Source organism: Chiloscyllium punctatum, chromosome 11 (assembly GCF_047496795.1).
Source record: "Chiloscyllium punctatum isolate Juve2018m chromosome 11, sChiPun1.3, whole genome shotgun sequence".
Taxonomy (NCBI): domain Eukaryota; kingdom Metazoa; phylum Chordata; class Chondrichthyes; order Orectolobiformes; family Hemiscylliidae; genus Chiloscyllium; species Chiloscyllium punctatum.
This window is the reverse complement of record NC_092749.1, coordinates 107,476,405-107,491,481: the sequence shown is the minus strand read 5'-3', so window position 1 is coordinate 107,491,481 and position 15,077 is coordinate 107,476,405. Positions and strand designations below refer to the sequence as shown.

At 43.1% G+C, this 15,077-nt stretch overlaps 1 protein-coding gene across 15 annotated transcripts in view; it reads right to left on the bottom strand.

The window, feature by feature from the left end:
• plcb4a (phospholipase C, beta 4a) overlaps nt 1-15,077 on the bottom strand; it is a 560,059-nt gene that overhangs the window by 203,973 nt on the left and 341,009 nt on the right. For all 15 annotated transcript variants that reach the window (XM_072581470.1, XM_072581466.1, XM_072581480.1 and 12 more), the window contains 2 exons: nt 8,496-8,596; nt 464-521 (listed from right to left, as the gene is read on the bottom strand). In XM_072581470.1, the coding sequence (XP_072437571.1) occupies nt 464-521; nt 8,496-8,596 (159 nt within the window). The remainder of the gene's footprint in view (nt 1-463; nt 522-8,495; nt 8,597-15,077) is intronic.

The following is a 15,077-nucleotide window of genomic DNA, read 5'->3' as shown; positions in this document are numbered from 1 at the left end:
AGCAGATTAAAGATCTGCACACAAATGCATTCAATTGCTGCATGTGTGTAGCCCATGCAATAGCATCGGGGCTGTGGAATTAAGATAATAAAACACGTATTGTTAAAAACAGGGCATCTAGTTTAGGGAAAAAAAAACACAACAGTAATTTGAGAAAGAAAGAATCTCTCAAGGGTTATCAGTGTAAAAAGAAATTAATACATTTCAAACAGTCACAGCAACACTAAAGGCCATTCAACATCCACTGAGTAAAAGCAGCATGCAGTACCTCTACAGCGAAAGCAAAGTCAATCTCTCAGGAACTGGGGTTTCATTTTGTGCACCTGGATGTTGCCAATGTGGCACCCATTAAAGAAGAAAAACAGGCAGAAAGCAGTGGAGGAATCTATGCCATGCATGCGCTCGGAAGGCAGGAGTAAAGCAGGCAACTACAAGCAGTTTTAATTAATGAAAGAAAGCTTACTTCATTCAGAAAGCTGACTAATTGGTCTACAGTTAAGTAATCAGATTTGTCTCCATTGCTGAAAAGGAATTCAGTAAAAAAAAAGATATAAGTCGTCTGCATAATTTATCATTTTCAAAACATAACCTATGGAATAATGAAAACTCCTTGCAGTTTCAAAATATGTACTTTGAAATCTCCAGTACGTGGAGAGATGAACGAAATCATTTAATGTTCCCCTCGTTGAGAGTTATTGCAATGTAGTTTTTTAATATCATTGAATCCTGCTGGTTATTGCAATTCTCAAAAGGATAAACACAGAAACTAAAAACGTTATTCTAACTTTCCAAAATTGAAGCAATAATTAGCAATCCATCTGTTTTACGTACTCCATCTTTTTGGAGATCCCTGTGAATGGGTTAAATATTTTGGAGTAAGAGGCATAATTTCCTCATTGGAAAAGAAGTCTTTTTTTTCTGAAACCATTATCACAAGGTTTATAACATAATTAACGAAAATGACTAATGACAGAGCATTCTGCCTAAGCTCAGCTGCTGGGATTCTGAATCAGAAGGCCGCAAGTTGAAGTTTCACTTTAGGGGCTGGAGTTTACCCCAATCCCCAACTACTCAGGGGGAATGACCACTGTCTCACTCTCGCCCCCCAAAAAATACAGAAACAGAAAGAGCTAGAAAAGCTCAGCAGGTCTGGCAGCATCTGTGGAGAGAAATCAGAGTTAACGTTTCAGGTCGAGTAACCTTTCCTCAGAAGGAAGTTGGATTGACAATGGGCATCATTGCACAAGTCTTCCAAATTGTAGAATGCGAGTCAACTAAATAGTAAACCTGCAGCTCACTCGCCGTTATAGCATTAAACCAAGAACAGAAACAAAATCAAAAACCGCCTCTTCTGAAGAAGGGTCACTGGACCCGAAATATTAACTCCACTCTCTCTCCGCTGATGCTGCCAGACCTGCCGCATTTTTCCCAGTAATTTTCAATTTTGTTGCCATTACTGATTTCAAGTCACCCAATCGTCAGAGCCTTTCTGACGGCCTGCATTTTCTTGGCGCCGCCTGTGAAAAGGCTTGGGGTATGTTTTGTGAGAGCCATGATGGGGTAACACCAGGCTGGAGGAAAAGGCCCCAAACGCTGGCTTCAAAGAAGCAACAAATTCTGTTGGAGGAACGTGGCAATGTCTTTGTGTTTCTTCAAACTCATTTTTTGAGCTTTTATTAAGATCGTAATAACAAAAATGAACAGAGACATTCAGGGAGCAGAGGCCTTTTAGTCTATTACCAATTTACTGCTCACAGTATCATCCCTGCCCTGGGATGTTCCCGGCTTGCAGTCCCACTCCACCCCACCCCTCGAACTGGCTTCTTCCCATTAGACAGCCATTGAATGACCATCAGACTCTTTCTTGACTGGATGATCTAAGATGGTAAGCGGGAATGATCACTCTCTCAGTTTCCATTCCGTTTCCTTCACTCCAACAAAATCCTGGAGTGGGGGACAGTGGCTACTATTGACTAGAAATTGAACTGGAGCAGCCATATAAATACTGTGCTCAAAGGCTAGGAATCTGCAGTGACTAACTCACCTCCTGACTCCGCAGAGCCTGTCTGCCATCTACAAGTCAGGAGTGTGATGGAATACTCCCCGTTTGCCTGGATGGGTGCAGCTCCAACACCACTCAAGAAGCTTGACACCATCCAGGATAAAGCAGCCTGCTTCTTGGGCATCACATCCACAAACATTCACTCCCTCCACCACTGGCACTCAGTGTGAACCATCTACAAGATGCGTTGTTGAAATTCAAAACCCCTTCCAAGCCCACCACGACCATCCAGAAGGACAAGGGCAGCACCTGCAAGTTCCCTCCAAGTTACTCACTGTCCTGACTTAGAAATACAGGTCGTTCTGCTATAATGTGTGTTTCACTCACGCAAATTCGTTACAATGCGTTTGATGAACTGGGGACACTGTTTCTAAAGCGCAAACTTTTAAAACATGTGCTGGCTATAACGCGAGTACATCACCAACACTTTAAACATTGTTTCTAAAGCACAATTTTTCTATAATGCAGGGTTTCACAAGAACGGAACCATCGCTTTACAGAAGAACTACCTGTATATCGCCCTTAATTCACTGGGTCAAAATCTTGAACCACCCTCCCTAATGGCATTGTGGATCTACCTAAAGCAGTGCAGTGTCTCAAGAAGGCAGCTGACCACCACCTTAAGGGCAACAAGAGATGGGCAGTAAATGTTGGCCCAGCCAGCAACATCTATTTCCCACAAGGGAATTTTATGTGAGCTTGCTGGGAGCAATGTTCTGTATTGAGACTCCAAGGACACTCCACAAATATTCCATTGGCTGCAAAGCATGTTGAGATGACCAGTGGTCATGGACGGTGCTATATAAATGCAAGACCTTTTAGTTTCAGTGATAATGTCAGAAAAACAGCCTATTATAAACTCGCCTAAACTAATGCTGTGATTACTTGTCAGAAGAACCAAAACTGACCCTGGAATGGGAAACTGACCAAGAATGTCCTTGAATCCAGTTGTGGAGGAGCAAACTAACACAGCAAAGATCTCAAGACTCTATAATCAATCGAATCATAGCCCTTCACACCTGAACCAGCTCTGAGTGTCAGCCTTGGCTATCTCACTCCACCTACCACTCCAACCCCCACACACCCAATGAATGTATTTAAAACTGACCAATCATGGACAAACTGCCACGATGGAGGTAATGAACAGAAACTGGGAATCAGATCCAAAAGGCTCAACTGCTGGATGTGTTATACAATCCCGACAGTGTGGAAGCAGGCCATTCAGCCCATCAAATCCACACTGACCCTCCAAACAGCATCCCACCCAGACTTAACCACCTACCCTAGCTTTGCATTTTCTATTGCTAACCCTCCTTGCCTGCACATTTTTTGACTGTGGGAGGAAACCATAGCACCCAACGAAAACCCATACAGATAGGGGGAGAATGTGCAAATTCCACACTGGAGGTAGAATCAAACCCAGGTCCCTGGCGTTGTGAGGCAGCAGTGTTAACCACTGAGCCCCTGTGCTGCCCCCATTATGCAATGGATCCTGGAATCCAAACATGTGGAAATGAAAGCAAATCCGTAATAGATTACAAAAGGAACACTCGGGAAACTCAATGCCCCAGAAAAAAAAAACAAGCTTTCGGAAAAATGTACTATTTTGCACTTTCAAAGATTCGTGCAAGACTTTGTCTTGAAAGATACTGGGGGTGAAGAAACAGGAGGTGGACTGAGTTATAGAGCGCAGTATTCCAAAGTGGGAGCTGCAGGGAGCTGACTGAGTAAACAGCTTGCATTTAGTTCTGTTAAAAGAGCAAGACATTAAGATTTAAAGGTAATTAAGTAAAGGCTGTTCAGTTAAAGTCTGAATACATAAAAGGGAAGCAACTGGAACTGGATGAGAGAGCTGTTGAGTCACAAAGTCGATGTGCACTGCACAAAACAAGTCTATGCCTTAGAACCTCTTGGCCTGGCTACTGTAGGAGATAAAACAGTTGGGCTTTATTTTAAGTCTTTATGAAATCTCCAGATAACCCTCGCCATTCCACCCCACATCTCTAACGGACCCTCATTCCTCCATGCTTTGGTAAAGGCTACTCAGTACCACCATCCTTACAGTTGCCCGCTTTGCCAACTCTTGTAGTTCTCACTGAAGGGTCAAGACAACATTCCAGCCTTGAGATAGCATCCCAATGGGAATGTTTCTTGAAGCTCCTGCCCTGCAGCTTGGTGACCAATCAATAAGATCAGAGCTTAACTTCTATCCAGTTTCCACCTTGCTGCTTATTTCTTAAATCCTTTAGAGTCTGATTATCAATAAATCTCAGCCCTGAACGTGCTCAGCTAAAGAGCGTGCAGTACTCAGTGGAATGTGGAACTCCCTCGATTAATATTGTAAGCAAAGACAAGACGTCTTATCTGATCCCTAAATAGTCTTCTCCTGAGAATATAAACCCTGCTTTGAGACTCTTCAGCCACCGATAAATGAAATCATTCACAAGCTGATTATTGGCAGAAAACAATTAAGGTTTTTCCCTCACGGTTAGCCTAAAATTTATGAGTGCCATTAGTTTTCTAGATTAACTAAAATAAAGCTTTTGCACATTCCAAGGAAGGTCGTAAAGTCTGACAGGTTTATTAAAGACATGTTTTCGTACATGATTAATTTTGAATCTGTGTATATCCAGCTATTCCACACTGAGACTGATGGGTCAGAGCAGTTATGGGTTCATAATCCGAGTGTATCAGCTACCACCAGAGGTCAGGCTTGGTATTACAGACTAATATCAGAAACTTGACTAGTGCAAACTGCTGACACTGAAAACAGTGCCCAGTGAAGAGGGATGGCACTGGAAGCAATGCCCAATGGACAGGGCTGACAGTGGAAGCAATTCCCAGTGGACAGGGCTGACACTGGAAGCAATTCCCAGTGGACAGGGCTGACACTGGAAGCAATTCCCAGTGGACAGGGCTGACAGTGGAAGCAATTCCCAGTGGACAGGGCTGACACTGGAAGCAATTCCCAGTGGACAGGGCTGACAGTGGAAGCAATTCCCAGTGGACAGGGCTGACAGTGGAAGCAATTCCCAGTGGACACGGCCGACAGTGGAAGCAATGCTCAGTGGGCAGGGCTCATACAATGCTCATACAGGGCAGTGCTAGAAAAGTTAAAAAGTCTTAAAATTGATAAATCTCCTGGCCCCGATGGGATACACCCTAGAGTTCTGAGAGAGGTTGCTGAGGAAATAGCAGAGGCATTGGTTGAGATCTTTCAAGAGTCACTGGAGTCAGGAAAGGTCCCGGACGATTGGGAGATGGCTGTAGTAACCCCCTTGTTCAAGAAAGGATCAAGGCAAAAGATGGAAAATTATAGGCCAATCAGCTTAACCTCGGTTGTTGGTAAAATTCTAGAATCCATCATTAAGGATGAGGTTTCTAAATTCTTGGAAGAGCAGAGTCTGATTAGAACAAGTCAACATGGATTTAGTAAAGGGAGGTCATGCCTGACAAACCTGTTGGAATTTTTTGAAGAGGTAACAAGTAGGTTAGACCAGGGGAACCCAGTGGATGTGGTCTATCTGGACTTTCAAAAGGCCTTTGATAAGGTGCCACACGGGAGACTGCTGAGCAAGGTGAGGGCCCATGGTGTTCGAGGTGAGCTGCTGGGATGGATTGAGGATTGGCTATCTAACAGAAGGCAGAGAGTTGGGATAAAAGGTTCTTTTTCAGAATGGCAGCCGGTGATGAGCGGTGTCCCGCAGGGTTCGGTGCTGGGGCCACAGCTGTTCGCATTATATATTAATGATTTGGATGAGGGAACCGGGGGCATTCTAGCGAAGTTTGCCGATGATACAAAGTTAGGTAGACAGGCAGGTAGTACTGAGGAAGTGGGGAGGCTACAGAAGGATCTAGACAGGTTGGGAGAGTGGTCCAGGAAATGGCTGATGGAATTTAACGTGAGCAAGTGCGAGGTCTTGCACTTTGGCAAAAAGAATATAGGAATGGACTACTTTCTAAATGGTGAGAAACTTAATAAAGCCAAAGCACAAAGGGATCTGGGAGTGCTAGTCGAGGATTCTCTAAAGGTAAACATGCAGGTTGAGTCTGTGATTAAGAAAGCGAATGCAATGTTGTCTCTTATCTCAAGAGGGTTGGAATATAAAAGCAGAGATGTACTACTAAGACTTTATAAAGCTCTGGTTAGGCCCCATTTGGAGTACTGTGTCCAGTTTTGGTCCCCACACCTCAGGAAGGACATACTGGCACTGGAACGTGTCCAGCGGAGATTCACACGGATGATCCCTGGAATGACAGGTCTAGCATATGAGGAACGGCTGAGGATACTGGGGTTGTATTCGTTGGAGTTTAGAAGATTAAGGGGAGATCTAATAGAGACGTACAAAATAATACATGGCTTTGAAAAGGTGGATGCTAGAAAATTGTTTCTGTTAGGCGAGGAGACTAGGACCCGTGGACACAGCCTTAGAATTAGAGGGGGTCATTTCCGAACGGAAATGCGGAGACATTTCTTCAGCCAGAGAGTGGTGGGCCTGTGGAATTCATTGCCACGGAGTGCAGTGGAAGCCGGGACGCTAAATGTCTTCAAGGCCGAGATTGATAGGTTCTTGTTGTCTAGAGGAATTAAGGGCTACGGGGAGAACGCTGGCAAGTGGAGCTGAAATGCGGATCAGCCATGATTGAATGGCGGAGTGGACTCGATGGGCCGAATGGCCTTACTTCCACTCCTATGTCTTATGGTCTTATACTGGAAATGCTCAATGCACAATGCAGAGAGCCGTTACTGGAAACAATGCCCAGTGGACAGGGCTGGCACTGGAAGCAATTCCGAGTGGACAGGGCTGGCACTAGAAGTAATACCCAGTGAAGAAGGCTGCTAATGGAAGCAATGGCCAGTGGACAGGGTTGATACTGGAAGCAATGTCTAGTGCAGAAGGCTGACACTGGAAGCAATGCCCAGTGAAGAGGGCTGACACTGGAAATGATTCGCAATGCAGCGGGCTGGCACTGGAAGCAATGCCCGGTGGCCAGGACTGGCTCTGGAAGCAATGCCCAGTGGATGGGGCTACTCTGGAAGCAATACCCAGTAGACAGGACTAACACTGGAAGCAATGCCCAGTGGTCAGGGCCAGCACTGGATGCAATGCCATGTGCAGAGAGTGGGCACTAGAAGTAATGCCCGGTGCAGAAGGCTGCCAATGGAAGCAATGGCCAGTGACAGGGCTGGCACTGGAGCAATGCCCAATGCAGAAGGCTGACACTGGAAATAATTCCTAGTGCAGAGTGCTGGCACTGGAAGCAAGGCCCAGTGAACAGGGATGGCAGTGGAAACAATGCCATGTGCAGAGGATTGACCCTGGAAATGATATCCAGTGAAGAGAGCTGGCACTGGAAGCTGTACCCAATGCACAGCACTGACACTGGAAGCTATACCTGATGCAGAGGGCTGACACTGGAAACTATACCTGACGCGGGAGGGGGCTGAAACTGTAAGTTATACCTGATGCAGAGGGCTGACACTGGAAGCTATACCTGACGCGGGAGGGGGCTGAAACTGTAAGTTATACCTGATGCAGAGGGCTGACACTGGAAGCTATACCTGATGCAGAGGGCTGACACTGGAAGGTATACCCAATGCAGAGGGCTGACACTGGAAGGTATACCCAATGCAGAGGGCTGACACTGGAAGGTATACCCAATGCAGAGGGCTGACACTGGAAGCTATACCCAATGCAGAGGGCTGACACTCGAAGGTATACCTGATGCAGAGGATTAAGGTCAAATAAGAAGGATTGATTGATCCTGGAAGTTTAATGAAGATGGAATTGAGCGATGACAGTTTTCTGAGCTGTGTGTGCAGGCTATGCTGGTTTGGCCCTTCATACATAAGATGATGGCCCACTCTGAATAAACAGTTGAAATGCATTTGTTTAACATCTAGTGATTCCCTTTTCTCACATTTCAGACTGCGCACAGCTTCACATCCAATTGCAGTACACGGACAATTATCACTTTTATTCAGTTTGATCAGATTCACCCCAAAGCAAAACATTCCCCAAGACTTTTCAAATGCTTACTAATCACGTTAGTGTTTTATTGAATCGAGCAGGTTAGATTTCAAATGCTGCAAGTCCAGCAGATGCAAAATGATTCCAGGAGCTCTCTGTGCTATACTAGTTACAAAGAATATCCTAACTATTTCTGCAAAGGATTTAATTATGCTACTGTGTTAATATAACTGGCATAACTAATATAACAATGATAACAGTAAATGGATAAACAGTGTAACGCACCATTTAGTTAAGAGGTTTCAGATGAAGCATGGTCCTGATAAATCGTAGCAAGTAATCTGTTATTAAGCGTGATACTTTCCATATGGGTCTGCTCTAATTCTTTTGTATGAGAGACCTGTCTTCAGCTCTGGTTCATAAATAGTCATGCGACCAATTCCAAATGACTCTCAACTTACAGTTTCTTGAACAGCTCCTCAATGTCAGTGCGAGGGCAAATTTTTTGCGTTAGCGCATAAAATTTATCGAAGGTGAAAATCGTTGGCTCAATTTCATCATTCTGCAAGAGACGAGAGCACGCCATTATAAAAGATCTGTCACAACACATTTCAATATCAGTAACACACTGCCAATTTATCAGCAATATCAGGAATGCTGCGTCACGGCCTGTTTAAAATGAACTAAATTCGTCATATAGTTAAGGAGGGGATAAAGGCTTACTTTGTATAATGAATTTGGGGCTTGGAATAACATTTGATCACCGCTGACTGCTCCCATCCAAAATGAGAAACCATTTATCTGTTTCACGAGGCGTGAATGATTTATGATTCACAACACACATTTGGCATTTTCTACTTTCAATTCAGATTGGAACAGGTTCTCCATCAGGCCCCAGTGTGTGATATGTGATTGTTAGCCTGTGCATGCAGAGTAAAAAGTTTATAATAGCTCTATCATAAGCTGACTGAAATAACATTTTTGCGAGCTAACAGCAGTCTTAAAAATAAATCGGACAGATGTGCACTCGCTCTCACCAGCTGTAACCATGGGAACTCACGACAATCCCTATGCATCTGGAGAACTGGAGTTTAAAGTAAATCTTAATGAGACTAATCCAAAAAAAGACGATAGAATGCATGGCGAATTTCTATCAGTATCAAAATGAAAAAGTACTTAATCTCCAATCACCAAACAGGGAAGGTTGGGACACCTAATATCCAGTTATACTTTGGGTTTGTAGGGTGTCTCATTTATGCAGCTTGAGGAACTGGGATGGACACAGGGAGGGTTCCTTCTTGCAACCTCTGACAGCAAGTAGAGTGAACATGTGGCAAAGAAAAATAACAAGGCTTGAGAGCCTGACTCAACAAAGTAAATCATTTAGTGGAGGTGATGGCCTAGTGGTATTATTCTCGACTATTAATCCAGAGACCCAGGTAATTGAACTGAAGAGCCAGGTTCAAATCCCACTGCAGCAGATGGTGGAATTTGAATTCAATAAAAATATAGAATGCAGAGTCTAGATGACCATGAATTCATTGTTGATTGTCAGGTAAAAAAACCCATCTGTTTCACCAATGCCCTTTAGGGAAGGAAATCTGTTGTCCTTACCTGGTCTGGCCTACTTGTGACTCCAGACCCACAGCAATGTGGCTGAGTCTCAACAGCCCTCTGGGCAATTTGAGATGGACAATAAATGCGGGTCCAGTCAGCGGATTCCTGCCTCTCAAGAATGAATTTTAAAAATTGTTGCAGGGTTCTGCCCTGACACACAAATCTCTTGAGCCATTAAAGAGACTGACTGGCCTCCTCCCACATTTCTATCTGCACGCTAAAGGTTCTTATTCAGCTGGCACAGCTGTAATCAGTTTCCTTTTGGCAAATTCATCAGATGTTATTTTCATGTCTCTACCTGAAACCCTTAAAACAGTTAACTATTATTTGACACGGATTCCCTAAACCGAGATCTTCAATAGCCTTGTGGAATTCTTTCCCTCTGACACATTAACAGCCCATGGAGCCTTCTCTCCCTCTGCAGTAAAATGGATGTCAGCAAACACCGGAGATGTTATCTGCACTGGTGGCTTGCTGGCCATTTACTTGCAATCACATGACTTCCTTTCTGAGCTCGAAGTTTGAAGTGATCTTCTGAAATGGTCAATTCTTCATTGACTGAAGAACCAAAAATGATTTCTCCCTCATCTTTAGAAACCTGGTACCCATTCTGGCAAGACCACAACACAGAATATTAAAAAAAACGGTCACAATGAACACAAAACACCTTTGCAATTTTGATAGGAAAGAAAGGTTATAAATTCAAAGAGTTATATGGCACGAAAACAGACCTTTTGGTCCAACGAGTCCATGCCAAACATAACCCCAAACTAAACTAGTCCCACCTGCCTGCTCCTGGCTCATATCCCTTCAAACCTTTTCTATCAATGTCCCTATCTAAATCTCTTTTAAATGTTATCATTGTATCCACACTCAGCACATCCTCAGGAAGTTTATTCCACACATGAATCACTCTCTGTATAAAAAAGGTGCCCCTCATGTTGTTTTTAAATCTCTCTCCTCTCACATTACAAATGTGCCAAGTCTTGAAATCCCCCACCCGAGGGAAAAGACAACTACCATTAACTCAATCTACACTTCTCATTATTTTAAAAACTTCTATCAGGTTGCCTCTCATACCTCTTATGTTATAGTGACCAGCCTATCCAGTCTTTCTTTATAACTCAAACCTTCCATACCTGGCAATATCCTGGTGAATCTCCTCTGAACTCTCTCCAGAATAATAATAATAATAATAATAATAATAATAATAATAATAATACCCTTCCTATAGTAGAACTGGAGCTGAAAATGTGTTGCTGGAAAAGCGCAGCAGGTCAGGCAGCATCCAAGGAACAGGAGAATCAACGTTTCGGGCATGAAGGGCTCATGCCCGAAACATCGATTCTCCTGCTCCTTGGATGCTGCTGACCTGCTGCACTTTTCCAGCAACACATTTTCAGCTCTGATCTCCAGCATCTGCAGTCCTCACTTTCTCCTATAGTAGAACTGGACACAGTATTCCAGAAGAGGCCTCACCAATGTCCTGTACAACCTGAACATGACTTTCCAACTCCTATACTCAAAGGACTGATCAATGAAGACAAGAATAGAGAGGGGAATTCATGAAGATTGAAGGACGATATTATCCCAAGATGTAAGGAAATGGCAGGAGTATTAAACAATTACTTTGGATCAGTATTCAAAGTACAGCAAGTCCATAGCATGTCACATGTCTGGAGGAAGCTAATATTGAATCAGAAATAGGGACTCACAAGAGTTCATGTGGACAAAATCAAAAGAAAGACAAAAATCATAGTGCTAAATAGTGACAAATCCCCAGGCAGATAGCATCCTTCCCAGGGATTTAAAATGAATTGATGAGTATACTGTGAAAGCCCAATTACTCTTGATGCAGTAACCATTCTTTTATGTTCAAAAATTGTTTTTGCCACTCCACTTTTGAAATAAGCTGAGACAAAGTATTGTGGATCAGTTAACCAAACATCTGCTGTCAGAAAATTACCAGAAGTATAAATAATTCATAGAGTGACTGAACATCGTAAACTTTCAAGTGATCAATATGGATTCGTAGTGGGTAAGCCGCATCTGACTAACAGGGACAGAATGTTTTGAGCAGGTATTCGAATAGTGGACAAGGGAATGTTTACAGATGTTATTTATGTGTATTCACAGATAGTACGATCTCATATCAGACAGTTAGCTAAGGTAGAAGTTCATGGGATTGAAGGTGAAAATGTGTTGCTGGAAAAGCGCAGCAGGTCAGGCAGCATCCAAGGAACAGGAGAATCGACGTTTCGGGCATAAGCCCTTCTTCTGAAGAAGGGCTTATGCCCGAAACGTTGATTCTCCTGTTCCTTGGATGCTGCCTGACCTGCTGCGCTTTTCCAGCAACACATTTTCAGCTCTGATCCCCAGCATCTGCAGTCCTCACTTTCACCATGGGATTGAAGGAACATTCTTTACCTGGTGAGGAGATTGGTGGATTGGAAGTGACATGGTTTGAAGGGAAAGTGGGCAGATATTCTGCTGCAGAATGTGATAATGGTGGCCCTTAAGGATCTATGTTGTGCTGTCAACTACTCAAAGCTTTTCTTTAGCAACCCAGATGATATGATGGGACAGATACCCAAGTTTCCCAAAGATGAAAAGGTAGATAATGCTATAAGTGGTCAATGGAAGCCTAAATGTTACAACCTTATATGGGACTAAACTATGCAAACTGCTAAATGTCAGCAAAAGTCAGGACGTTCACCTTGAATGTGGACATTTCTCAATGTTGAGAAGCTAGAAATAGTGAAGGTTGGGCTTCATGTACATCTGTGTGCAGAAATAAATCAAATGTTGAATGGAAATACAGCCTTTCTAGCTAAAGGATTAAGTTGCAGAGGGACGAGAAATCATGCCTTGGTCATACAAAACCCTGGTTAGTCTGGAGTACTGCAAGCAGTTGTGGGCTCCATCCCTTTAAAAGGATATTCTGACCTTAGAGGGAGTGCAGGGTGAATTTAATAGAAATACCAGGTCCACAGGGTTAAAATACGAGAGATTACACAAACTGTAGCTGTATTCCCTGAGTTTTAGAAGGTTAAATGGTGAATTGTGCAAAGTTTTCAAGATGTTGAGAGGAACTAGTAGGGTGGATGGACAGAAACTTTGTTCATTTGTTCATTGTTTGGGGACTGTAGAATTGGCTAGAGTCTGAAACCTAGAGCCAAGACTTTCAGGAGTGAAGTTCGGTAACACTTTGACATGCACAGAGGTTTGTAACACTCGTTCTGCGAGTTGCAAATTATGCTCAGTCAATTGTTAATGTTAAGTCTGAAACTGATAGGCTTTTGTTAACTGAAGCTACCAAGTGACATAGCCCTAAGTCAGGGATGTGGTGTTAGATTGCATACTAATCGCCAATAACAAGGTGGAACAGGCTCAAGGAAATAAATGCACACTCCCTGTCACTACGTAAAATATCTGAATGTTGCATTCAACCATGGAATTGCTTCTGAACTCATGAAATATCAACATCTTTTTGACATTTATTTCTTCAAGATCTGTGAAGAAGGTCAGAATTAATACAAGGTGACACAAAACTTGCTTTGAATCATTTAGGTCCTTTATTGCACAGTACAGGTGAACATCCAGAACATAAATACAATCACATTTACTTAGCTCAAATAGATAAATTGCATGGTCAGATTAAATAATGAAAGCAATATGCTGTCCATAATTCTGTGGTCCGTCTTGCCTGATTGAAAGATAAGAACACCTATTTCATAACCATCGGGACAACTACCTTTCCCTGCTGTCTTCTGGTTCTCTTGTTTCTGTTCTGAGAAACCCCATCTCACAGACAGACAGAAACCAAAAGAATTACAGAATCCCCACAGTGTGGAAGCAGACCCATTTAACCCATTGAGTCCACACCGACCCTCGGAAGAGCATCTCATCCAGACCTACACCATCCCAGTAACCCTGCATATCCCACGGCTAGTCCACCTAGCCTGCACATCCCTGCACGTTATGGGCAACTTAGCATGGTCAATTCACCTAACCTGCACATCTTTGGGTAGTGGGAGGAAACCGGAGCACCCGGAGGAAACCCACGCAGACATGGGGAGAATGTGCAAACCTCTGCTCAGAACAGTTAACCCAAGGGTGGAATCTTTGCATCAGTTGCATAAGACACTGGTGAGGGTCAAGTCTCAAATATTGCGTGCAGTTTTTGTCTCCTATTTAAAGAGGGATTGTGATGAAGCTGCTCCTTTAACAAGGTTATGCTGTCCTTGGCTTTTTTTTCTAGAGAGGCTGTAAACGACTCAGACTCTGAAAAGACTGGGGATTGAAAGGTTTTACGGCCAAGTTGATAATAGCTAACAGATACTGCAGCAGGCAGAAGGCTTTCAAGTTAAAAAAAACACTTGTACAATGAAGCGGAGTGGCCAGTTCTCCCAGCTCAGCTTTTCTCTGGTTTGGTTTAGTCTTTTCGTAGTAGTATGGAAAGGGCTGCTGGACCTAAAGGAGCAGGTCCAGACTGGTATTTTCTTGCTGTCTGACTTCTCTCCTATAAGACCCTGTGTCTGATTTTACCTTTTGTGCCAAGGGGAGTTTATGGGGATTGTTGTAAGTATTTGGAACAACTTCATTAATGTGGGATGATCTATTGGGTTTTCGGGTAGGTTAAGTAATTCAATATTCTGTTTTCTGTTCTGAATGTATTTAATTCAGTAAACTTGAAAATAAATTCTGTTTTGTTTAAAATTGAGTGGTTTGACCAGCTGCATCCCTCCTGGAATATCCACTTAACACCTGCTTAAAACAACCAGCAATGTTAGGGTCTAGGCTAACTTCCTGAAATGTTTTGAGGGATCTGGCCTGTTCCATAACAGAATGTAAATGTATTGGAGGTGGTTTTACTAAACTGATAATCTGGAACTAGCAGATCATCTTATGAGGAAAAGCTGGACAGGCTGGGCATGTTTTCACTGGAGTTTAGAAGAACGAGTGTTGATTTGATTGAAGTTTATAAGATCCTGGATGATCTCATCAAGTTGGAAGGGAAAGGATTGTTCACTTTCTGTGTGAGTCCAGAATGAGGGGGCACTGTTTTAAAACAAGGGTGTTACTCTTTTAGGAAAGAAATTAGGGGGAATTTCTTCTCTCAGAGTCGCTCTACTATGCCTCAGAAAGTGGTGGAAATCAGATATTTTTAAGGTAAATAGAAATGTCGAATTTGGAAACGGGAACGGAATAAACTACGGTCTTATTAAATGGCGAAGCAGGACTGAAGAGCCAAATGGCCTACTTCACATGTTTTTTTGCAGCAACAAGAATGCCACAGCATTTTCTGAACCACTATTTTTTAAAATCCACGGGAACCAGGAGTAAGGTTACCCAAAACACCTGAAAGAGACAACACTATATAACGTTATTGAATCACCAATTAAGGTGTTGAGCTGTTCTCCAGC